Source organism: Acanthaster planci, linkage group LG11, assembly GCF_054643075.1.
Source record: "Acanthaster planci isolate LZ-2023a linkage group LG11, COTS_SCS, whole genome shotgun sequence".
Classification (NCBI taxonomy): domain Eukaryota; kingdom Metazoa; phylum Echinodermata; class Asteroidea; order Valvatida; family Acanthasteridae; genus Acanthaster; species Acanthaster planci.
The window spans coordinates 7,586,060-7,612,631 of NC_141787.1; the positions used below are offsets into that span (position 1 = coordinate 7,586,060).

Sequence of the window (26,572 nt, forward strand, 5' to 3'; positions counted from 1 at the left end):
CAATTTCTACAGAAAATCATGTAAACTAAAAAAGTGTCTTCCCTCAGTGACGTCTTCGCAGCAGCACCCTCAGTTTTCCAGAATGGACAACATAAAATGCTTAAAGAGTGCATTTCTATTTTTCCAGTACGTCGAACTTCCAAAGGATGTGTCAAATAGTTTCATAAGCTGGAAAAAAAAGGTTACAGAAAAATCGCATCTTCAAAAATTAATCGTAGTGACCTTTTAACGAGTGTAGAGTAGGTCGGCATGGAATTGGTTCTGTGGCACTGTGGCACTGCTTCTCAGTTACTAGTCTCTTTTATGTTCGATGTGGCAGTGGCACTTGAAACGGTTGTGCATTCGACCGTTTTAATACGTCCTGTTGTGTGAGCAGCCTACCGGAGAGGTGGGGGGATATTTTCAGTTCGTACGCTACGTGATCGATTTGAAGGCGATTTTTGTGGGCCTCACACTGATAGAAAATAAGTTTTCCCTAGGAAATGCCAAGTGTCAGGGTAGAGAATGGTCCTTTGGCTTTTCATCAACGTTGAAGGTGTGTTGACAAACCTAGCAGTTTTCCCGCTCTCTGCAGTTCAAATCAGGCATGCTTCACCATGATTACACATGCTACCTGCTGTGGCAATGGACATTTGCAGATTCTTACGCTGCTGCTATTTCACATTCCAGTCATCATTTATGAAACACTATATCATAAAAGTAGGCTTGACAATTAAGAAAAAATCCATCACAAATGTTAAGGTGAGCAAGATGCTTGTCAAAATTGTCTTAACTACCCACAGATATAAAGCTTTTAAAGATAAATAAAATAAGTATACTTATTAAACATAGCTTAACACTAAAAATGTGTTTTTATAGTTTATTTCAGTAATTCAATTCAGAGGGGAATAGAAATGTAGCCATGTAGTTAGGAGAAATATTTCTGAAACGGTGGGTAATTTAGACTTTTTCCGTATGTGTTAAAATTGATCTGTTGGTCTGTTTGAAACAGTCAACCACTTAGTATATTTAGGGTCGCTTCGTTTACCCCTTCAGAGCTGCGGTCTAGAATCGCGTATGGCCTGATGGGCCAATGAACAACAGAATTGGCCCCTTAAAGCTGGCACCTTACTGGACTGCCCTGCACGCGTCGGAGAAAACCCCGCTCAGGGTTATAAAAATGAATTATTGACGTGCGTGATTTTTTACTCTTTTGTGAGGTTTTTTATTATGAAAATGCATGATTTGAAGAAATCAAAGCCTGCCCTCTCATATGAAGTGGTGCTTGTGTTTGTAAAAACTTACTTTAACTATGAAATTCGTCCTGAAAACCAGTCCTCAATATAGTGGCTGACGAAACTCCACTTTTATTTGAGTTCAAGTCGCGCACCTGTCATACCATTTTTTCTTCTCGTGTTTCGAGGATCCATTACATCATGAGAACTCTTATGAATGAACCTTTGTGAATGTAACCGCCCCAAATGTGAAAATCCATGAAAAGATTTTTGAGGCCCATCTTCGTCGGGTCATTACTCATGAATTACGCATAGTTTGTTTGACCTGGCTGCAAAAGTGGGACATGCACACAACTGTATTTTGCTTTTTACCGCGGCCGAAACAGCGGTGGTGTAGGCCGACGGGTTTTTAGGGCAACGCACTACCGGTACATCCTGTTTCACCAGAAACATAGTTTGCCATATATATTCAGACTAACTAGAATGTATATGAAGAGTAGGATTGGGTTTGCTTATTGAAAAACAAATTGAACAAAAGGGTATGCTGATGAATGTTTTATTCTTCAACAGCACAGTCCATAAAGAAGAGATCATCTGGAAAAGCTTTGATTTAATAAAAGCAACCCGGAGGGGGGGTTACAAGCCTTTTTGAGCCAGAAAACACGGATTCTGTTCTATAATTTGACACTAATTATCGTAGTTTTAATTCATTCTAAGTGGTAGAAGAATAGCTTTAGTTTATGGTGGAAGCTACGCATGATCACATTTACTTGGAAAATGCGCCCTGCTGGGAAAACATAATATATGTTAAAGATAAAACTTGCCACTACTCATTGGCCTATTGCTTCTCATTTAGATTATTACAATAATTGGTTTTTAGATCATTAGTCCATGTCAAATTCGTTAAGAAACGATTGAACTTCTACTGTTTCAGAGCAACTTAAATCCTGTCCTAAAAATCGTACTATATATGAGCGGAACAGCGGATGTAATTGCCAATTTCAGCTCCACGGACAGACATTAATCAGTCTGGTAATGTGTCTGACAACCTTGAGCGTCGGACCGCCGAACCATAGTACGGATATTTGCTCGGATCTCTCAGGCTGCAAACACTGAGAGTCACGAAAGCCTTTTGGAAAGATGGTTAACTTCCAGGCAAGACCCATGTCGCTATTGCTGTGGTGGTACTTCTTGCTTTGATTTGACCTGTGCACAAATTAAAATATCTAAGCGGACTCTTCTGTGTAAAAATGTGAATTGTATCTGAAGTTGCAAGTAAGACCAGTGGCGTAAATAGCTGGGACTAGGGAAAATTAGACCCACCCCACTTTTGTAAGAATTGAAAGGGGCAACATTTACGCACGGTAAAGAAGATTCCTTTACAGATAACACTTTTAAAAGTCTCCCTTTAAATTCCAACAAAATGAAAATTCAACCATTTCGAGTGAACATTCGCTCCCTCCGATTAAAAATACGAGGAACAAGTTGAATTCGAATGAAACTGTCTCACTCCTGTTGATTGAGATTTCATTTGAGTTTCCACTTGGTTTATTTTTTTAACATTTTCAATCTAAAATTAGAATCGTCTTTGTGAAACGTCTGTGTAATTGCCCGGCTTTCACTTTTTCGGACTTGGAGAGCATTTGCAGAAAAGAAATCCTTTCCCCGAAGACCTGGATTTGCCGCAGAGTAGGATCGACGGGAAACTGAGAGGTTTAGACATTGTATACGTTTAACAAGGGAACAGGAGCTAAACAGAATGCGGACGAAGGGAGAATTATAAACCAGGACTTACAAGTCAAAACCAAATGATTTTTTTTTCTCTCAGTGGAATTTCTTTTTTCATCATATATAAAAAAGAAAGGACCACTCCATACATCGAGGTGATATACTGCACGTTTTTGAAAAGAAAAATGGAAGGAAAGGAGCCATTTTCGGAACAATGTACTCTTTCATTTTCTTTCTCACCCATGCTCAAAATGTTGGTCCTAAACCCTTTAAAGAAGCCAATGAAGGTTTCATAAAGCAATTATCAACCCCCCAAAAAATCAAATGAAGATGCCGCACAAATAATTCTGTTATTTTCCACGTTTTGAATTATCTGACGATAACTTCCTTGATAAGACTGCTGCCGCTGATGACGGAATTTCTCATACACAAGTTGATCACTCCTAAATTTTAGAGCAATATTCCATCGTCATTGTATGAAAAAATGAGTCCCATCTAAAGTGAAAGCCATAACTGACATTTCCATAGAATTCTCAGTAATACGAGCTTACAGTCCTCTGCGTACAGGTGGGACCCTTCGTGTACATGCCTTTGTGGCGACCTAACAGTCAACCTGTTCTCCGAGAATCTATTTTAAGCACAGTCGAAGTTTGTCGAAGGGGACAGTAGCTTTAAAATGCGCATATGCATGGAAGTTGCTGCAGCCGCTACTCAGTGGTTCCATAAGGGGTATTATACGCGTTATTGTCGTCTGCAATCGCTGCTCGTGAAGACTGTGTTGGGCCCACGTTCTTTTCGATATATCCGACCAATTGGCTCCATCATAAGGCGCTAAATTACCTTGTATGCATTACTTTGTATTACCTTGTATTCAAATGTACTCATCAATTCATTTACAGGAATTCCCAGAGCAGCGCAAGTGTATATGCTTTTGCGAAATTAATACATGCGTGGTTCATGTGTGCTATTGGAGACCTGAGAATATATGCTCAGACTTATAATGGCAGCATAAAAGAGAAAGGTTCATATTTCATCTAGACATGTGCAGTTTAGACGGGTGTGATTTCTTCCCCCAAATCAAGTCATGCTGTGGAACTGGCTCAACCACTCAGATTACTATGCATGCAGGCAGGCCATTTTGAGCGGACAAGGGGGTTCGGGCAGATTTGTGGGCATCGCCAGGAATATTTTTTTGGGGGGGGCAGGGGGACGGCGCCTTTGATCTAGTGGGTTTTGAAGAAGTTTAAGACTGAGTCTACACTTTCCTTTGAAAATGTGCATGTATTGTGCTGCTATGTTTTGGGTTTTGTCAGCTTTTAATCTTGATTGCAAATTCATCTTAACTTTGCCATGTTTCGTTATTATTCAAGTGATTGAAACGCTTCACAGAACTTCCCATAATGATCTACACGCACTATGAACAAAAGCCAGAGTTTAGACTAAGAGTTTTCTAAAAAGGTTCTGGAATCGAAATTCGATATGTACTGTCAGAATACAAGATGTATCCATTTTGATGGGATGTTTGCAGATAATGGTGTGCATGATGGTAGAGATGACTGTACACGACACAGACCCTCCCAGTTAAGGCATAGGCGTCGCGAGCGGGGGGGATGAAACCTTTAAAGAAGAAAGGAAGGCAAAACTAAAAGCGAAGAAAAAAAAAGAGGGAAAAGGAGATAGAAATCACTAAGTTTCACGACAATGCCTGAAAATAGGCCCCTTTCACACCGTTGATTTTTTGTCAGTTTGTTTCGATGAGACTTTTTTCTCTCCTTTGAATAATACTCACGTGATGCCCCAGGTCGAAGGGCATGTGCCTGGACGTGGAATAGAAAAGTTCAGATGAGGAGTTTATGTTATCAGAGGGTAAAGTCAATAAGTCATACCGATATTTATATGCCATTGGGGAAAATAATTAATCTGTAGCACTAAAAATAAAGATTTGTTTTGATAGCGCTGTGGACTTTGAATTTAGTTAGATTATATTGTGAGAAAGATATTAGTCTGGTTTGAGGACATTTGAATCCCAAGGTTTGTTGGAGTCGGGTGTTTCCACTTGTTCCCAATTGAGTGCTGTTCATTTGGCTAATTTGACAAACAAGATGGCCGCCACTGTTGTTATTATAACGGGCTGCTCAAGCGGGATGGGCTTTGCAACTGCAGTGCATCTAGCTACCAAATCCAAACACAATTTCAAGGTAAATCTTAATGAACTTGGTTTCAAGATATGGCAAGTTTCCTTTGAACACGTTAACGTACAGGGTATTTGAGATCAGAAGTTTGTAAACAACATAATGACGAAGAAGTTTTGAGGATTAGAAAGGGAGGCCAACCACTTTTGCTCCTTGAAACACGGCGTCTTGGTTTCGTGAAGTTTTTACCCAACCTTACCGAATAAAATTGGTATCAATGTATCGCTTTAGGGTAAAATATGTGGACGTGTCTGAATAGAATATGGGGAAGTTGTTTAAAATTACAGGTACTTTGACAATTCTTACCGCAAGGGAAGCCTGATTTCCCAAATTTAACACTTCGATTGTTAACGAACAATAACCCACAAATTATCACGGTTTCAAAAGCAATCGCATGCCGCCGCTGTCTGGAAACATCTCACGTGCTGAGATTTCATACTTCTGACCTCAATTAACAGTTCCCAACTTTAATGGATAGGTCCATGATATTGTGAAGGGCATCTAGCAAGGTTAATACGATGCAAAGGTCACTTATGACCGATAAGGAGCTCCCAATTAAACCGTTTACCTAGTTCGTTAACGGAACATCGTTCACTGTATGACCTTCACCATCACTGTTGTTTCTCTACTACACTCCGACATTGAGAACGTCCTCGAAGTGCGTGCCTCCTAATGAAAAGTGTTTTCCTCCCCAGTATTTGAAAAGTCAGACAGTTTTAGTACTTTTAGCTAGTGGTATGCTGCAGTGGGGTAAATTTGTGTCGGACATTGGGGGAATGGGGACGGAGAGGGTGGTGGGGGATAACTTGCCCAGCCATGAAAATCTGAAAAGCCATGTGGGGGTGGGGGTGACACCATATAACACTATACAGAGGTCGATTGTTCAAACAATCGCTTTTGAAACCATGGTCATTGTGGGTTGCTGTTCGTGAACAACCGAGGCATTAAGTTTTGGGAGATCAGGTTCTCCATGCGTAAGAATTGTCAAGTACCTGTAATTTTAAGCAACTTCCCCTAATTTTATTCAGACACGTCTACATATTTTATCCTAAAGCGATACATTTGTACTTATGTTATTCGGTAGGATTGAGGAAAAACTTCAACAAAGCAAGATGCCGTGTTTCAAGGAGCTAAGGAGGTTGGACCCCCTTTATAATCCTAAAAACTTCATCATTATTATTTGCCATGTTTTGATTTAAAAGACTGTTGTTTCACGCAAAAAATAATTTGCACTCTTTCAGGATAATGACGAATTGAGATGACCAGTTTTATCTTTATTTGAACTTTATCTGAAATACACGTACTTGAACAAATAACGAGATCAGCTGTTAATTATCCAATTTGGTCAACTCGTGTATGCAACAAAAACAAGCTCGTCTTATCTACTTTACAGTAATGATTGCTTGTAATTTGATCGATACCTGGTGACATAATCCAATGCCACCTTTATATGCACGTTTAGTTGTAGGTGCAGAGTTTCAAGCTCCGGTTTGATTTCGTTCGGCTTGGCTTCCGTTAATGCCATGTCTTGGCTTGGGGATATGAGTTTTAATTACTACAAAACGTATTATCTGCAAATAAACGTATCTTGTCTATAAATAAAAGACCCTCAAGAATGGTAACTGTTTAACAAATCGCAACAACACATTTTTGTCCCGACTCTTTCGGTCAAAATTTAATGTGAAAATCAGTAGCGCTTAAAAAATGTCTGCCCTGACAAAAGCCAATAAACATAAGGTTTACCCTATAACCCTAGGTTTATGCGACAATGCGAAATCTCGAGAAGAGAGGACCGCTGGAGTCGGCCGCGGGGGACGCGCTCAACAAGAGACTGTTCATCCGGGCACTCGATGTAACTAAAGTCGACACCATCACGGCACTGGTTGAGGACGTTGTGCAGGAAAATGGCAGAATTGATGTCGTCTGTGAGTGTTTCTGTTTCCCTCAAATTACCAAGGAAATATTGTGGAAACCGCCTCATAGCACTTTTTTCCAAAACAACTTTCAGTAAAGCGCGATATTTTTTTGGTATTATTTGTTTTTTTTTATTTTTATTTTTATTTTTTTTGTTTTTTTTTGTTTTTATTTAAAGATAGTGCTCTGATTCCCCGACCTTCCGGATTCAGAACTAGTGGAAAAATTATTTTTTTTTATGTTGAGAAATTTTGCATCCGCATACCAACAATTTTCTGATATAAATCTGAAAAAAATGCTCCACTGTCCAACCAATGGGAAAGTCACAGACTTCAATTTTATGACCTGTGGTCCTCGGTGGCTAGCGCGATATCTCTTCCCCCTTTTTTGGGGGGGAGGGGTTGAGAATTTTGGATTTCTCCCTTGAAAACCTTTCATGTTTGTGAGTTTGTTTTTTCTTTTGTTTGTTTTGTTTTTTTGAGATCTCAGAAAATGTTTTTTTTTCTTTTTTCTGTCCTCTTCCAAAGTTTGTCTTGCAAAAGATCCGAGTACCATCTTATAAAAAAAATGCTCGCCTAACAGCAGAGGTATGAAAATACAAACAGTCAACGATTTTTATGACAAAAAATCAACCGATGGCTGAAAACAGTAACGGTGGCATATCTTGGTCTTGAGTCCAGGAGGGGCAGGCAAAATGGGATTTTTTTTTCATTTTTATCTATTAAATGACTTCCCAATCCCGAGAGAAAGACGGCAATACCGTTTAATTTAAATGTTGGTGCTTGCAATCAAAAGGGATGACGATATTGATAACGTGACTTTGAAGTAATGTGCCTCGTGCACCCCCCCCGCATGTGCCACTGGTTGAATAGAAGTAGGCTAGTATCATAAGTTTCCTGTTTTATTCTAGGCAGCAGTTTCAAGATTGTGGAGGGCACACGATCACTATACTTTGTCGAAAGAGTTTAGTCATGCACGGTATATTCATCAATGTCAAAACTATTTTTTCATCACGTGATGGGTTTCAAATGTTACATTTTTGGGGACAGCGGACTTTTGAGGGCAATATTTGTTTATTTCAGGAGCGGCCCTGCCGCTTACTAAAACCCAACGTGAGCAACGGCTCATGCATGGAACTTGGAGGTGTGGAATTTATCGTCCTTCACTTTGCGGTGTATCGTTGCATTTATGCAAATAAAGAATGGCAGCTGAATGTTATTCCAGATTAGTTCAAATAACCTTTTCTTTGCTCCATGGAAAGGGGTGAGCAGCTTTAGGTGAATTACGTACAAGGGGGCACTAGCGCTACTAGTATGGTGCTCTTTATCGGCCATTTCGCATCTCGCATCACAAGCAGCCAAAATGCCTGAACATTGCACGAAAATATTGCAGTATTACTTAAAACACTCCAAAACTGCCGAACGCACAACCCCATGTTGCACAAAAGACGCTACACAAACAACAACAGAGCAGGCACATACACGACAAGAAGAGGCTAAAGCCTGCATGTCACCAACACGCTACACTGGAGTTTGAATCCAACACTTTAATGAGTGCAATAAATGACCACTCTCTGGAAATTTTCAATAAATGTTAATCACAGCACTTGAAATATCAAATCCCTTAAAGAGTTCGTTTAAACATTTAAGTTGAATCAGCGTTTAAAATGTTGCATTCATGGTTTAAATCATGCATTTTAGATTAATTTAGATTAATTGTCGGCTAACATTTAAAACGTTGGATTCAATACTTTCATGCAAGTGATCGCTGACTGCACTCTTGTAAGTTTTGAATTCATCATTGAAGTTTTTAGCTTGTGAGTAAACATGTTAGCTGCACCAAGTTTAACATTTTCCATGAAATCTGAGATTCGAAACTGATTAATTTAATTTAAAGCAATGGTAAATGTAAGCGTCATAGTTTGGCAATAACTCAACAGGTGTGATTGAGTGAGCTGCATCTGTTATCCCAATTAGTTAACAATGCTGGTTATGCTGTGTTCGACGGGTACTTTATGGCGGATGAATCTCTCGATGAGGCCAGAGCCATGATGGACACCAATTTCTGGGGACCCATCCGTGTTATATGCGCCGTATTGCCTGTCATGAAGAAGCAGAAATCGGGCCGCATCATCAACACCACCAGTGGGGAGGGCTTCGAAGGCAAGTCTTTTTCCCTTTGAAGCCCAGCCAAGTTTGGTCTGAGGCACTCCAGTCCAATCGAGCTCAGTCAACGCTCGCACGTGTATCGTGCAGCCACGCTCTCTCAGCAGTACTAAAATGCGTTTTTGGTTCTGGTTTTTAAAAGGTCCAATGTCCAAGCTAAGTGAAAGGATTAGTAGTCAAAAGTTTGCACAAACTTGGACTGAAAGTGTTCAATTCAAATTCAAATGTCAAACCTTTGCCAATTCTTGAAAGCAACCGCATCCATGTTGTTTACTTACAGGAATTCTTGCTAAGAGTAAATCAAGCCTTACAAGTTGTCATTAAACGTCCATTTATATGTCAACATTCGCCTGCACCGTACTGCAAAGTCCAAGTGTATTTAACCTTTCGAACACACCTGTACCTCTCATTCTCCGCTATCTTTACAACGTGATATGCTCAAGGTGCATTGCCATACAAGAGGATAAAAAAATTCCTGAAAATATTGCAAGTAAAGTAAAAACTGCAGATGGTATATGGCATAAAGTAGCCATCATACACTAAAATGTATAATGGGGACTGCAAAATAGATAAAAAATCTAAAATGGATACGGTAAAATAGATGATCAAACGAAGTTAGACGGCCCGATGGGGTATTATTATACAGAATATTCCACAACTGAATACATCGTTTTATTGGTGTTTTCATGGCTTGGTTTTCATTGGTGAGCGCATCCCTTACATTGCACCTGAATAGGGGATCAAATCTTTTTGGTAGTTTTAAAAATCCAGCCCACACATTTTTATGTCGCTTTCCATAGTGCACATATTTACTCTTTTTTTATTTTTTTTTTAAGGATATCCATTTCACGGTCTGTACTCCGCAAGCAAGCATGCTTCTCAGGGACTGTCTGAAAACCTGGCGTTGGTCTTCCAACAAGGGTACAACATCAAGTAAGCGTTTGTTAATTTGGCCAAAACTCCAACTCAGATCTCTTGTTGTGCTGTTTACCCAGATAATTAGACATGAAATGAAAGCAATAGGGTCACGTCAGCCATATAGCTAATGTCGTAGTTCTATTTTTAAAATATTTATAAAAGGTGACCAGCACAGTAAAGATGATTTTAACCAGTACTGTTCTGTTCACATGAATACATATTTCTCTAAAGCATTATGGCGGTAAGCACAAACTTGTCAGATCCCCACCTACTCATACAAGGCGGTGTTTAGAATATTCACCGCTCCATATCCAAAAGAACTACAAATCTGTGTAAAATCTCCCACAGGAAAAGCCTATTGTTCTATGTGTTTATTCAGACCTGTATACAAAGACGTTTACATGTACATAATATCTAACTGAGAACATGTAGGAAGGAAAACCCGTTAGAAACACACCCAATAGGCTGTGTCCGAATTACTTGGCAGCGGCTTCACGCCACACAGGAGTCTATTGTGGTAGTGGTGGCCGCCAGTTTCCATCGAGCCGTGTGTTATTTCAAGCCGCATCCAAGTGTTTCCGACACGGCGAAAATCTCTTTGACTGACAATGGAGCGTCCTCTTCAGTTCCATCACGGCGATTTTCCCGTGCCAGTGAGGTCTGTAGTAGGCTACACGTTATACACGACTGCGATCCTCTGTAATATTGGATCATGAGCGTCGTGGAGGGACGTGTTAACAGTTTTTCCTATTACTTTGCCACCTTCCCCAAGAAGAAAATCGTTCAACGCCTTGGACCCTGATATTGCTCTTCCCCTTTCACGGTTCAGCTGGTTTGAAAGACCTCAATATTCTCTTTAATCATTGAGGCAAAGGCAATTACGGAACCGACGTCCTCCACAATGTTTTAAATTTTGATTTGAATATGTTTGCAACAACAACAACAACAACAACAACAACAAAACACTCTGTGATTGATAGCCTGCATAGCATAACATTTCTGCATTTAATAAAGAGAGTTGACGCGATGAACAAACTGAAGGTGGGGAGGCCAGGAACTGGCTAAAATATTTAAAAAAAGAATGTTTTTGCCCACCACCTGGGATTAGGTGGGGGATTTTTAAAACCACATTTAGACAAAATCTGACCGTAAATCTGGGAACCGAAAGGTTTTGGATTGAAGTCATGGGAAAGTCAAAGGCAGCAGCAACCCCCCCCCCTGCAAATGCCCATAGTTCAACCATCCCCCCCGGCAAACTTTAACATAAAGAAATTCCCATTTATTTGGGCACTGGTAATTGCTTTGAATCTGCTTGCCCTTTATACCAATCTGTCGTCTGTGATAAGCATGATATTACATATCTGATCTGATTAAAGCGCAGAGTGGAAGACAGGGCTGAGTGATCACACACACCAGTAAGCCAAGCGCATGAAATTCATCTCCTTTTACAGAATCAGCACCCTCGTACCTGGGCCAGTGCATAATCAGGCTTTCGCACAGATACTGAACCCAGCTTTCAAGGCGGAGTACATGTGCGCAGGCTGGAACGAGACCTGGCGCCGCCTCTTCCTGGAGTACTGGGAGAAGGACATGCTGCCGATCATCCAGGCCTACCAGCAGCCGGAGGAAGTGGCCAAGTTAGTGGAAGAGATCATCCTGAGCGAAGACCCAAAGTTAATATACCCTACAGGCTCCTTTGTTGCTAAAAGAGTTGCCAGTAAATTGATTGATCCCAGTGGAAACTCAAGTCGCACAAGGTATGAGTCATTATCTTGAGTTTCCACACAGTTTGCTTCCCGTGAGCATACAAACGAGCGACTGATTCAGATTGGTTTACACTGTTTCTGTGGCAATTTTATTGGGGGGTTCAAAATTTTGGATTGTGGATGATGTAACTTCATTATGTTGGTTCATTATGTTGAAGAGCAGATTAGGGGTTTATATACATATTAATCAAAGAAAGTTACTACAGAAATTGTATAATTTAAGGACCCTTCTACTGTCTGGTGCTGTTTTAATGAGCAAGAAGTAAGTTGTTTGTGGCAAAAGAGAAGGCAGTGTTATCAGTTTGACTGGGGACAAGAAAAGGTGCAGAAGAATAATGTCTGAAAATATTTTGTTTACCTAAATCAGGTAAAACTTTCCTTTATTCTCAAATGGACCGCTGGGCCGGTATGTTTTAGTCTCTTCTCAACGCCCATAGGAAGTTCCCCCTCCCCCAAAACAGAAACGGAAAAAAATCTCAGATATCCCGAGGCCAGTGTTTATGAAGACATGCATGATTAAGATAATCTTTACTTGTACAATGCAGACCTTCATTACAAGGCGAAGTCGACGGTAACAGCGGTGGGATTTGATAACACAAATTACAAAATCCAAATTGCACCTCTTTGTCTCATTTGAAATGACATTTTTCTGTCCTTTTTGGGGGACCGATTTTGTTACATTTTGGTGGTCTAACACGGGAGATTCACAATAGTGCACCTCCAAGAGTTTGCAACGCATTGACCAATCACAGTATGCGAAAACTGTTGACCCGATGTGCGTTTGGAAAGGGTCGACAGATTTTGTGCACCGTGATTGGTCAACGCGTTGCAAACTCTTGGAGGTGCACTATTGTGCATCGACCATATTCACTTTCTGTGATTGATTATTGTGTAATTGCGAGTAATAATTTAAAAATGGGCACTGCTGCTTGCAATAAGGAACGCTTTTGTCGCAGATCTATCACGAGAGTTTACACTGCTTGACGCTGTTTCATAATGTAGGAAACGTGGTGAAATAAGGTTGACACACGCGGTGTTTGCCTCAATACATTTTTTTTTTAGAATTGAAAATGCCAGCATTTTAGATCGGAGCTACTGTACTAGCTTACATATCACAGTGTTATCAGGTGAGGATTTTTCACGGAGGAGAAAAATTGGAAAATTGAAAAAAATAATCCAGGATAGGCCTAAACCACTTCTGGCAAGATGTAACGATTGGTTCTGAAGTCCTGTAAGGCCGTTGAGTTTCACCTACATTCTTTCTAGCAATTCTTATCCATTACTCTATATACTAGTAGTCGCTGGTTCATATTGTCAGGTTGAAGTAATTAGCCGTTAATGCGATGAAAGTCAGCGATAAAGGCTGAGCGTGACATGGGAGGAGTCGCAGAGATAGTTGCGAGTCGATTCTGTGGTTCATTACAGTATTTAAAAAATCATTATCAGCACGTCTTTTCGTTAATTGTAAGCATGTAACCGTTTAAAATCAAACTCCCTTCTTGACATAAACTTGTTTCAAGCTTCAATAAGTGTTATCATCCGCTAAATGTGTTTTTTATCTTGTTATTAACATTCAAATGTGTCTTAAATCTAACGTTATGAACACAACATGTCTGTTAAAAACGTTGGCGCCACAACGTGTTTAGCTCTGGATTATTAACACAGAACGCATTTACAAAGCATTACCAGAGAGGCGTTTGAAATAACAATAATAGTGGAGATTTGTATGTCGTACACACCATCAATTCTGATGCTCAATGCACTGCCAGTGCGTTGAACATTGGCTAAAAATATCTTGGGGAAAACAATCACAACGGAGAGCAAAAGCACATAGAGAGGCAATACAACAAGAATAATTAAGGGAGTGGGAACAATTAAGTTGTCGATTAGGCTTTGAATGTGACGGATAAGACATTACAGAGTGTGGGGCCAGTGTTTGGTTCTAGGTATCTGAAGGCTGTGTGTATAGACCGTATTGGCGGGGGACCCAATTTCAGTGTATTCATTTGAAACCTTAAATTTAAAGAACCAGACTCTATTCTACAATTTCATTCCAACCCCTAAAATCACCTGATACCGTCCCATTATTAGTGTTTCAAATGTGTACAGCACGTTCAGGAATACGACTAAAATTGGGTACCCCGATACGGTCTATTGCAGACCGAAGGCTGCGCAGTGGTTTGTAGGGGTTGATGGTGGTTTGGAGATAGGTGGGAGCAGGTGCACATAATGAGCAACACACGAGTAGAATTTTAAATGTTATTTGTTTACTGACCGTGAGCCAGTTTGAGAGTGAAGGACAGGTTAAGGACGGGTGACATGTGGCTACTTTTCTTACTGTAAGTGTACGTAATCTGGTGGCACTCTATGGTAATCGTTTTAATCTACTAATATCTTTCTGTGGGAGGCTGCGGAGCAGAACGTTACAAAAATCAATTCGGGATGAAATAAGCTCATGATTTAACTTTTCCCTTGCAGGTTTGGACAAGTACTTTCGAATGAAACTTGGGTTGCCTAATTGAAAGTTCACGGCTTGTGAGAAATAAGTAATGTGGTTCTTAAAAGACAAGTTAGCATCAAACACAATACCTTGACCTTCGATTGCATGTGAGGGGATTCACCAGAAACTTAGATCTAACATCATTTCATTTAAGGTTATTCTTCTCCATCCGTGATTTGACATCTTCAATTGTTGTAGTACTGTGGTTATAGTGCAGAACATGACGGTGGAAAAGAGATGTACATCTGGGTACCATCGGCATAACAATGATACAGAACGTTTTGTTTCTGAAAAATCTCCCTAATAGTTATAATAATACCCTAATTGTAGGACACCTAAAGTGAGAGGAAGAAAATCATAGGCACCAGGTATCAAATATGTTTCTTCAGTGAACCGATTTCCCTGATTGAGTGCAAGGGTCACTAAATCTAGAATCACATTTTCGGGGAAAAGGGTAAAGACCTTTGTTTAGGAGCCAACAAATCTACCCTTGAGCTGAGTGTTTTAAACTTTTGTGGCAAGTACACGACCGGAGATTGAAAATTTGACGAGAGGAAATCCCGAGTAGTCTTGGACGTTGTCTGTAACGTGAGTACTTGATTGGGCATACCAACAAAAATGCACCAAACACAACCAAAAGTATAGGGAAAAGTTGCCAACTTCCAGCAAATGGCCGAGGGCCTAATTGATATGATCCGCTTAAAACTGACACTAAAAGCATTTGATAACACATGTAAATGCACTGCAACCTCTTTTCCTGAAGGATACTGACAATTTTGAATATGGGTTTCGGTAACGTCCCAAGCCCATCTTCTCTAGTGACGTCCCCAAGAAAGAAGTGGTTTTAGTTTTTTTTTTTTTGTTTGTTTGTTTGTTTTCTTCTTGGTAGAGCATAACCGGTCTGTTGTTAGTCTTGATCTCAGCTGGTGTCTTTTGGTGATTTGTGCATTCAAGGTCCCATGCCAGACGTCCTGCATGCATGTCTCAATTATCATTGCATGGATCGGATCTCCGTAAACTAAATTTCTTTCAAGTTGGGTTCCTGAATCCCATTTCTGCCGAGCGTGATTAAATCTTCTCCAACCAGAAAAGAGGCAATTGCATTTGCAACGCGATCAGCCTGTCATTATTGTATATGTTTCTTCTGACCAGCTGAGCTAACGCTGTTCACTCCAAGTTGTTTTGGAGTGCATTTTGCAAGAGCAGGTGCCTAATCAAAACGACTGCGTAACAATGCCCAACGTTCCTTCCATTAACGTGTGCGACCCAGAAGAAAGCAATGGGATGTACGAAATATCAATTTATTTGGACTAATTCGATTTGTCGAAGGGTAGGCCTATGGGCACTATCTCAATCGGTAAACATTTCTTACAACAGGGAAGCAATGGCATTATACCTTTAAAGGTTAAGGAGAAACGACAAAAACGTGGAGATTCTTTGCGTCCGAGATATTTGAATCAAAGAATCCTCACCTCTTGACAGTATGAACATCTAACAAAAGATGCGTGGGTGAAGTAACAATGGACGCTCATTGTTAGTGAACTGTGTCTCTTGCGTTAGATATTCTTAGTGTGAGTCGTTTCTCCGAATTAAACCACTTCCCTCCCTCCGCCACTGTCCACTATTGTAGAAGAGTACGACATGTCTTGACCAATGCTTTGACACGTGAGAGGAATTCCAGCAATTTGTCCAGCGTCGGCTAGCTATGTACATCTCCAGGTGCATAAAAGCTTTACCCCTGGCCCTGGCTAACTTTTCGGCTGGGTGCGCAACTATTTTTTTTTTTTACATTGCATGCTCATGAACTCACACACGAAAACATTCAGTCGGCAGCTAAGTGGATCTTAGGGCGCACACACCGCCTTAATGGATTTACATGTCCAAGTTAGCTGTGCAAATTCGCTAAATTCACATTAATAAATGCTATCGATAGACTGTACGGAGTTGGGGACCACCGACAAGCAAGTTGATCGAGCGGCAGATTTGGCAATCACAGTTCACTGTCTCTTCAGACGTTTGCAACCTTGGAATTCCATTCTTGCTCATCGAAGTCCCTTGGTCACCGTAGGAGATCCTTTCGTTTGGAAATCGCATGCATGTGGAATATCCTCTAGAAAGTATCACAAGTAGGTTTCAGAACGATTAATCAGTTGTGTAAAATTATACATGAATTGTCGTCAGATTGTTTTAAAAAAATCAATCACACAGGAAGAGTTAACACACGGCGGTTTAATCGAATGTAAATTGGCTAAACGCAAATCTTAAAAAGAAAAACACCAAGAAAAATAATAAGAATTATACGCTAAAATTAACACATAAGAACTTATAGGGAGTCATGTCAAGTTTTGAAAAAAAAAGAATTAGGCGTGGGACGGCTGAGTTCTTTGAACGACCCCTGACTGTGAGGTGGTCCAAAATCACCCAGCACACACACGTAGTAATGAAATACTACGAGGTAAGAAAAACAGGGCACATTGTTTTCTGTTTGGTCGTTCACATTCTGGGCACACAATCTGCGCGGTTACCCAGTAAACCACTGTCTTCAGAAATCAGAGCGATTTTTCCCAAAGATATTGCCCTGAGACTGCGCGTTCAGGCCAGCAAGTCATCGTTCTTGTATGACGTCACGGTCTGCTGTTACCTCACAGTTTTTATGAAATACCATCAACATAAAAAACCGAACGGTCGCAGTTCCGATTCCATGTAAACGGCTTCAGCGGTTTCTGTTGAAGTTTATACCACACACACGTGTGTGGCTGGGCCTTGCTTTGTAGAAAAAAACACGTGATGCAAGATATGGGGCGAAGAGACCCCCCCCGCCGCCCTTGTGTTGGTCATTGTTTGATCGGAATCTCAGGACTTCTTTACAGACGTTTAGGGAGGATGTGTTGGGTAACAGTAGTCTAGAGTGTGTATAGGGATTGGACATGTCGGGGGGTACCCATCGGCCCCATATCGTGCACAGTATCAGAAAAGAGTTTCATTAAAAAGACAACAACGTGGGCTGGTTTCTAACCCTTTCCCCACAAATTTCGATCACATTCTAGGTCGCGGGGCCGGTCGATCGTGTGTGGTCAATACATCGCTTGTACCATTGAGTGCGATTTGGTCACCGTCTGCGAGAAATTTCACTACAGAAACCTTCTCGTAAGAGTTGTCAAGATGATAACCAACGCCCATATTGTATACTTTAGGGTATTATGCCATGGAAGTGAATAAAGTTGCCTGTTTGATACTTCTGATAAAGTTTTCAACTTGTGGCTGAGGAAAATAATATAAAATGAGATGAGAAATCGAGAAAATGTCTTTATTTTTATTCTGAATTTATTTTTATCAACTCCAGTGAATTTGGAATAAGTCGCTTTTCTCGAATGAAAGGATTTTGAGTAAGGTGGCCAAAGCTAACTTGAACCTCTTTTAACATATTTTTTCCACTGCAGCTGTTTGGTTTAAAAGCGCCTTTCAAAAATTGTACGCCTGACCTACTTGTTGAAACACAGATACTGCCTTAAAGGTCAAGCATTGGTGCTTCACTTAACATTCTCCTGAAATCATTCACCATACTGCCGCGTGATCACGTACCGGAGCAAGAAGCACCCGATACGGTACACTGAAATGGCTGTTACGCCCTTTTTACTGAAAGCAGAAACCTGATATCCCGGGTTATGCGTTGGTTTCTCTCCGTCAGAGGTATCGATCAGGGATCACGTTGCAAATGGTTGGGTCAGCGACACCAGCCTGTCGATGCTCACGCACCGGTTTCCTTAAGCGGGAAAGAAACAGCCGATTTCTTTCTGTGTACCGCGTGAGGAACAACATGTTTGTTAGCTTAGGACGTTATGTTCTTTTTTGGACCGCCCCGGGGTTTATTTTTCTAAGCCATCGCATACAGCAACGTGCCAGGATCGCCGTTTTGCACCCGTTCGTTTAAAACGCGAAAGTAGCTCAGGGCAAAGCCTCGTAAGCGGCTTCCCACCACAGTGGTTGACAAACGGCTTTATCTGATTTTGAATCTTCTTGTCAGTGGGCTTTATCTGATTTTGAATCTTCTTGTCAGTGGGCGGAACCGCTGAAAGGAGGCACGTTTATTGTATATTCCATGCGAGACGGGACTGTTGACAGGGCAACATCATTCACAAAGAAAATGAAAATCCACGTTGTTAGGCCTAAGGTTTTGTTTTTCTTTCGCGGTTGACAAATAAGTTTTCAAATTGTCATTGAGACAGTAATGAAATGTAATATCAATGAAATTTTCTCTTTTCTAAGGACATTAGCTTGAATTACGATACTTTCGAAAATTCCAATATCAAACTAATTTGTAATACTTTTCAACAACTATTGTTCCCAATTCCAAGGTCTACCTCTATCGCAGTGTCCTCCAATTCCAAGGTCTACCTCTATCGCAGTGTCCTCCACCGGCCTCCGTAAATACGAATCCCTTTTTTCTTGTTCACTAGGCTTCAATCTTCCAAAGCAATATCCGAGCACCGCTTCCTATTAGGCCTTGTTAACGCTTTCCACCCCGGGGCAGTCCAAAAGACTGGTGCTGGTATTTGTTTGAACGCACTGCTCTGATTGTCTGACTTCCCTGCGAATTACTACAGCGGACTGACTCCTCCAGCCATCGAAACTAGGATATCAACGGCTACTCGAGGGTGTCGCTCAGATTCGCTGTTTTCGAGCCTGTATGCATTTTTATTAAAACTGCCAGGGGTGCTCCTGCAGTAAACGATTTCTGCATCACCGAGGGGAACCATCCAGAAAGGAAAATTATTTTTCCTCCCGCATTCTTGTGATCTTTTTGGATGTATCCCATGGCTACGCAAAACCAATGAATTTCAAAATATTCCCGCGGGGCTACATTAAAACTCTACTAGCGAGGTTTCCTTCATAGAAAAAATAAAGATATTTTGTCTACCCAATGAGCACTGCGGTGTTGGTGACAACAAAATTAAATTATTATGCTAACGTGCAAACAGAAACAGTCATACGTGAATCATTGCTTGACTGGGACAGTGTTTATGTTACAGAAAAGATGAAATGCACACATTATAGTCAAAACAAAACGGGCGGTTCAAAAGGTTTGTTCAAGCGCCGCTAGACGAAACAGCATTTTGGAGTGTTAGTATATCCCAGCTTTCATATTCGCAACAAGATTTAAGGGAAGCATCCGGAATCTCAGAAGGTATGCAGATCTTCAGATCAATAATGGTGCCAAATGTAACATGACTAGTTTCAGATTATATATGAACCTGGACAGGTAGAAGCTTACGTAATTAAATGTTTTACAGTACGACGCAGAGAAGTGTATCCACGTTTTACACTGTAAAAACTGTACAAACGGGTCTTTGCGTTAATTGTAATTTGTGGAAATGAACGCGTTTCGATTTTCAGAAAGTATTACCATCCTGTTTTTTGTGTCTTGTTATTTATACCCAAATGTGTCATTCTCTCTAAATTTATTAACACATCCACACATAGTTGTTAAAAACACCACAACGTGTTTAACTTGGGATTGGGACAAAAACACGTTCATAAAGTGTTACCAGGAAAGCATCTTACGCTTGTTTTTACAAGCCATCGTACGATATAGATATTGTAAGTAACCACTGCCATGTCTATCAATGTTTGATATCACTTTCTTACATATTCTTGATAATTGCATGTAGTATGGTCTCTCAAGAATGGACATTACAGTTTTAATAATTGTTCTTCATTTCACCCAGTGCCAAGTAACCCCCTTGCTGTCTTAAAAACTGGAGGCATTAACTGGTACACTGTACGAAAGTGAGGCGCGTCTTCGTCGCTCGGTGGCAGCAAACATTCTCCATCAAAACTACATTTAATTAAAAAAAAGTTCTCTTTAAAAAGGACACAGCAATGATCCTCAAATCCAAGAGCCTCCGGGATCGTGTCCGCAAGATTTTGTTCTGAAGCACAAAGGCAAGTTGTGTGGAACGCGATAGAGCTGCGCATGCGCGACGCAGTGTTCAGAAACATACATGTTTCTGTTGTGTCAATCTCCCAGGAGTCTGTGCGTGAAACTAACACATCTGAACAGAGTGTTCATTATCCGATCGATAACAGTGGAAGAATCTATATGTTTTCACATTGTCGGATTAAGTATAAAATATATAAATTTGTGAAAAAATTGACAGCCTTTCAAAGGATGATGCAGCACCTTGGGTGATGCAATCCAACCGTCTTTTGCACTTTAAAATAAAAACTTAGATACATGTATTATTTTACAAACAAAAATAGATGGGTTCGGAAGTGCAAGAGAAAGAAGTCGACAAACAAAATAGTACTCTCAATCTACTTGCAAAGAAAATTATAGTTTCCACTTTAAAATCAGTTCACATTTGAGTTAAAATTTATTTTTAAGTCAGTGAAATCATTGATACAGTGGCAACAATGCATGTATTTCATGTCATCACTCTGGGTCAGCACTATAACGTCTTCAATGTCACAACCCATCAGTCGATTTAAGCGAGGCGGAGCAGGTAGTGCTAACCTTTACTCTCTATGTAAAACGCAACATCAAATCACCTGTCTTCACGTCACATCACCTCTTCCAAGGTTAATTGGAACACAAGACGGATTCAAGTATTTCAGACGCTATTTTAAAGTCTTGAAGAATGGTGAAGCCAATACGTGGCATTTCATTTATCGTGGCATTAATCCCAATCTTATTAGAAAAATGGTTCGTTTTCAGAAATAGGCTTTTCTCTGATTACGGAAAGGCACGTGGTTTACTTCAACATTTGCGTCATTTCAATTAATGTAAAGCCTGACTGCCGATTCAATGCCGAGAACTTCAGTTGGAGACAGATCATAAAATAATCGAAACAACACACTGGCTCTAGCTCTGTATCAGATTATAGACTGTCTGTTATTGGACAGAGAGAGTCGTCGATCTCAACGTATGCTCCAGTCAAACCTCATTGGTCAATATACGCCACCCTTGAAGAATCGCGAGCAGCTACCCACAATTACATCGCGCCACGGCTGAACCTCATTAGGCCCGACGGTTTCATATAATACGCGCCCAAGCTTTCGTCCGCGAGTAGCAGCTTTTCTTCGCGGTGGGCAAAGACTTCTGTACCAAGCAACGTCATTTAGTTCGTCGTCGATCGCGAGACGCAGAAGCATCGCCAAACGTTTTGTGATGGTCCCCACGTCTGCTTGTGTTGACATCATCAGCGCACAGGATTTGATTGTTATTTTTTCTGAGGCCGTACAGTTGACTCACGTCGTCGTTTTTTCTCACTGATTTGCTGTAGATGCTTCTGATACTGCTCTTGCCGGCACTCCACTTCCTCTTTTTTTTTTAAAGAAAACACCGGACAGCTTCAGGCTCGATACTTTGACTTTGAGACGGCAGAGATAGAGTGTCAGTAACTCCAGGAGGCTGGCTGTCCGGTTCTGAATCAAAACACCGGTCGGTGGCCGAATGAGATTAAAAACGACTTTGCGACCGAGCTGAGCACTACACCTGCAACTAAGCACACGCTCGACGGCCACTTGACACTTCGTTTGACGTTTTGCTTCCCACAACAAAGCAATGTTGCCAGTTACAACAGGTACACTTCACAGCCGTAGGAGGCAGATGGTGTTTTTAGCTGATCGATACACCATGGATAGGTTTCCTCGACATTGGTCTGCGCTCTGATGTAAACCTTTGGCAGTAAGGTGTGAAACTGGCGAGAAAGACCTTGGGGAAAAACAAAAGAGTATGTTCTGACAGAAGACAACACCGTTCGTCTTGCAAGAAATACTGTAGATTTTGGCATCACATTACAGGGATTTGGGCACCCTGAAGCAACATCTCCAGCGATTTCCAGAGTATTTGTGTGTCAGGTGACGAAGCACTCCATTGGTGAGTTACTTTGGTACCTATACGCACTCTTTGCACTGTTCGCACTTTTCTTTGCATCAGTGAATTATTCCCCAAATAAACAATCTATATTTAATGAAAATCTTCCGGAAACCTCCACAATGGAATAAAAGGCGTCCGTAGGGATTTCAAATTGTACACCTCCGCCAAGTACCACATTCTTCGAGTAATGTAATTGTTGAAATTATGTCTCTGACTGTTGTGCTCGCTCAAGGTGTATCAAATTTCTTTCCTCGTAAAATTGCACGCGGAAAAGGAAATACGAGTGCTGTTCGTTACGTTGCCCATACACAGACGAAATTTCCTATCAGCCTTTAAACGGCTGGCAGAGTAGACACAGACAATGAAAAAAGCATCACTCCCGTCTCGAAACTGAAACAATAATCATTTTTGTCCTTTTCGTGCAACATCAGCCCTTTGAGTTATGCCACTGTAGCTTTTGCTCAATGCAGCACTTTGCCCGTTGCTGTCTATATATCCCGTGTAGACGGGCCCTGTTATATTCCTCCTTTAATCTGGCTGCATCTGAAAAGGTGTGATAAATCAGCCCCGACCCCTTACCCCCCCGAGTCTGCGATCGACTGAAACTATTAAATTGTCAAACATTATCAAGACAAATCTCGTGTCCCCGCTCGGTGGCAATTTTCCGTGTATTACGCCAGAGTCTCATTTTTCCATCAACTGCACCCACACCTCCGAGATTTACGACTTGTCAGCCAAATGCCTGTCCTAAATGAACAAAATACCCACTCGACTATTTTGAGCATTGAGTGGTTATTTCATTCCTTATCGTTGCTTTAGATGATTGGTTTTTTTTCCTCCGCAAGTTGTTCTGTGTATCTTCAACTGGGCTTTCTGAGTATGCTTCCCATTTGCCATTATGAACTTTGATACTGGAAAGAGGTCTGACGCAGATTCTCATATTGATATTTCATTGAACTGTCCACGTGCTTTACATCATTATCACGTGACCTTATAAAAATGACGTCATTGCCGCTTGAACTAGCTACATGAGCAGAAACTGGGGACGTCGGTAGATTGTGGTTTGGTCCCCGACCTGCTAAATAGATCCCGCGTGTTTTCCATCTTGGTAACGGTAAACATCAACTACCGTTTTTTTTTTTAAGACTGAGAGCGAGACTCGGGCATGTATCTTCTTATGTGAACTGTAATTCTCTCTGAAATCGTCTACATGCATGAATTTCAGTGCACAGTGGTTATGGATTATGTATGATCGATGACATACGGATATCATGTCTTGCAGGTAAAGCCACGATCGCTAGTGGCGTCGCAATGGCTTACCAGATATATGCGTTCCCGCAGACGAACAGTAACTACTCTGTTGCGCACTACCCAATCGACCTACTGGCCTTGTACGACCAGGAGGACGGTTACTACTACAACGAAACCTCTGAGCCCGGGGATCGGAGGGTCACTCCGCAGGTGCATATATCAGCCAAGATCTTAGTAGGGATCACCTACTGTCTCATGATGACCGTCTGCGGCATCGGCAACCTTCTCCTCTGCTACGTCATCTACCGCTTCAGGCGCATGCGAACTACGACGAACCTGCTGATTGGCAACCTGGCCCTCTCAGACTTCCTGGTGGCTGTCATCTGCGCGCCCTTCAACTTCTACTTCTACATGTTCGAAAACTGGCCGTTCGGGGGCGCCCTATGTGTTGCGGTGGGCTACCTCAAAATCACGTCCCTGTACGTGTCAACTAACTCGTTGCTGGCCATCGCTATTGACAGGTGAGTTTAGAAACTTACTTGTATCCCAATTACCTGGCTGAAGCCGTAATTCACGCAACTCCAGTGTAATTTAATTAAGCCAAGAAGTGGCCTGAATGTTTCATCAAGGCAGGCCTTTAAGGTACCAATACACATACGTGAGCTAATACCAAATAACTGTTGGCAGTATTCCGCTTATTCCCTGGTCCTACGTTAACACGTGACAGGGTGCTTCACTAAAGGTAGGTATCCCAATCATAAGCAGGAAGAGTATCTGTTTAAGCTTGAACTTCATTTAACATGAAACGATAAGCTTAGCCTTGAGATGGAAAGGTGTTAATTTCGGAGAGTTTCCAATGCATTGACTTGAACGTCTTGTCTTTATGTTGCCATGTTGGCTTTTAACACTTCACAGAGATGACGTAAATGACAAATGAAAACATGGTCAGTTTTATGCCCAACCGAACGATTCAGAAGGATGACTCAAAATCAATAAGCTTCCTATAAAATGTCAAATTTTACGATTAGTGTTCTCAACGTTTGCGACAAATTACAACTTTGGAGATCTGTCGAGGTTAAGCCAACCTCGAGTCGATTGGTCAAGTTGGAATGACAGCCATTTCCGTGCAGATCCACCGCTTGTGAATCATTCAATACAGTATGCACGAAAACTATTAATATTCACCACTGAATCGCTATAACAACAACGAAATCTCCACATCCATGCGCTGACTTCAGCTGAACTTTTATAACAACACTGTCGAGAGTAATCCGTCGATACACGTTGTAGGGGTGATAAACATAAACTTGGGAAAAAGCTTGCCTCAAAGGTACACATTGTAAATTCATAAAGAAATCGATAGATATTAATGTATCTCGTTAACAGAATGCATTACATTAAGTCTTTTAACCCTTTTTTGACAGATTAGCCTTAAAAACGGTGGAAAACTGCCCCCTATGTATTAAAGGAAACATGCCGTGGATATTCAGCACAACCTGCTTCCATGCATTATTATTATGTCACAACAACTTTCCGCGACATCGAGTACTTGTTCTCATGCTCTTTAAATCCGAAATAGTGACACGAAGGAGTTAATGATTCAGAGCGAATCACTCTGAGTTTAGATTGAATGAGTTTGAAAAAAAAAAGAACTCCGTCCATTTTGAGCAGAATTTTGATGTTGCTCTTCTTTGAATGACACCACGCTTTGGCTCATTCATGACCACGGAAATCTTCATTAACATAATATCCAAAATGTTACAATTTACCTCTTTTACTACTAAAAATTGGAGGAGGGAAGTTATTGAGGCATGTAAATAAAGCTGTCTGTCATGCGTCCAAATTATAAACATCCTATTACATGGTTCTTTTAAACTCTTCATTCTCACGAGTGATCGATTGGTGAGATCAATTCTGACAGTAGTTGGAGAAGTTCTTGTCGATCTATAAACGGTGAAAATAGCAAACCATTCAGCAACAGGCTCTGGCTCTCGAGAAGAGAGTGAAGAGGCCAGACGAACCCCAAAACTAGCTCGAGTACGGGAATCCAGTGGTGCCCCAGAACGATTTTGTTACGATGCTCGATAGCACTTGGCGTGCAGCGTCCTCACATGCAACACTGAAGGTTGACGTCATAGCGGACGCCCTGGCCCTTTTTTATGTCGCATTGTATCTGGGGGTCAAGTACATCAAGGGAATTTCTTTGCAACCTCACATTGTTTGTCTTCGTTCTCTCTCCACTTCTCATTGCAAAACCGAAAAACCAGCGAAAACCAAACTCCCGGGCAACGAATAAAGAAGCAAACGACAGGATCGCACAACCTCGAGAACCGATTTGCGAAATTATTGCCTAGGGGCGAACAATCAGACGAGCAAATATTTATGACGAACCGCTACAACTTTTATACCTGCGCCACACAGTACCAAAACCTAAATTGGCTGGCTTTATTTCCTGCCTTTTGTTGACGCAGATAGTGAAACAAGGCCGTGTTTATTGTTGCCCATGCTCTGGTTAATAAGAGTGTGAGGTTTGGCCTTTATTTGAGACTGTCTCCTTGGTTTGATTGCCTTGTTGGCATAAGTAGCGATAATTTGCTGGGCTCCTCGAAAAATTAAGACAGGCACGCTTCGGGCAATAATTGCAGTACGCGTAACCCCGCGATGGGAGTTCCGTCGTCAGTCTGTTTAAGTTACTGCTTGATGGCACTTAGGTAAAAGAAAAGATTTTGTTAGCGAATGGGCAACACAAATATATTTCTTTTCAACCGAATGACTGGGCGAAATGGAGGAACTTTGAACTTGTTTGATGAGAGGCTTAATTGTGGACTTCTCTCTTTTCTTCTGCAACTCTCGTGACAGTCTGTTGAATTTTAAGTTTCGTGTAGTAAAGTGTTTTTATTAGCGAAATCATTGGACAAGTTTGTTCGTTTTCTTCCTAAAATACTCTCCCTCAAATGAAATGTCAAACAAGAATAACAACACTGCTCACTTCCCTCAATAACCTTATTGCTCCTGGGCCAGGAAAGGCTACATTCTCCAACTGTA

At 41.1% G+C, this 26,572-nt stretch overlaps 2 protein-coding genes across 2 annotated transcripts in view; both read left to right on the forward strand.

Moving 5' to 3' along the window:
• Positions 1 to 4,942: 4,942 nt before the first annotated feature.
• On the forward strand, positions 4,943 to 13,426 carry LOC147797356 (retinol dehydrogenase 8-like). Its single transcript, XM_087143213.1, has 5 exons — positions 4,943 to 5,140; positions 6,891 to 7,059; positions 9,025 to 9,210; positions 10,050 to 10,146; positions 11,583 to 13,426. The coding sequence occupies exons 1-5, from the start codon at positions 5,045 to 5,047 to the stop codon at positions 11,905 to 11,907; spliced, it is 873 nt and encodes a 290-aa protein (XP_086999339.1). The 5' UTR covers positions 4,943 to 5,044; the 3' UTR covers positions 11,908 to 13,426.
• Positions 13,427 to 21,153: 7,727 nt separating this feature from the next.
• Positions 21,154 to 26,572, forward strand: part of LOC147797357 (prokineticin receptor 2-like) — a 33,458-nt gene continuing 28,039 nt past the window's right edge. Inside the window, exons 1-2 of the mRNA XM_087143600.1 lie at positions 21,154 to 22,276; positions 23,559 to 24,048. Of these exons, the coding sequence (XP_086999726.1) occupies positions 23,588 to 24,048 (461 nt within the window). The 5' untranslated portion in view covers positions 21,154 to 22,276; positions 23,559 to 23,587. The remainder of the gene's footprint in view (positions 22,277 to 23,558; positions 24,049 to 26,572) is intronic.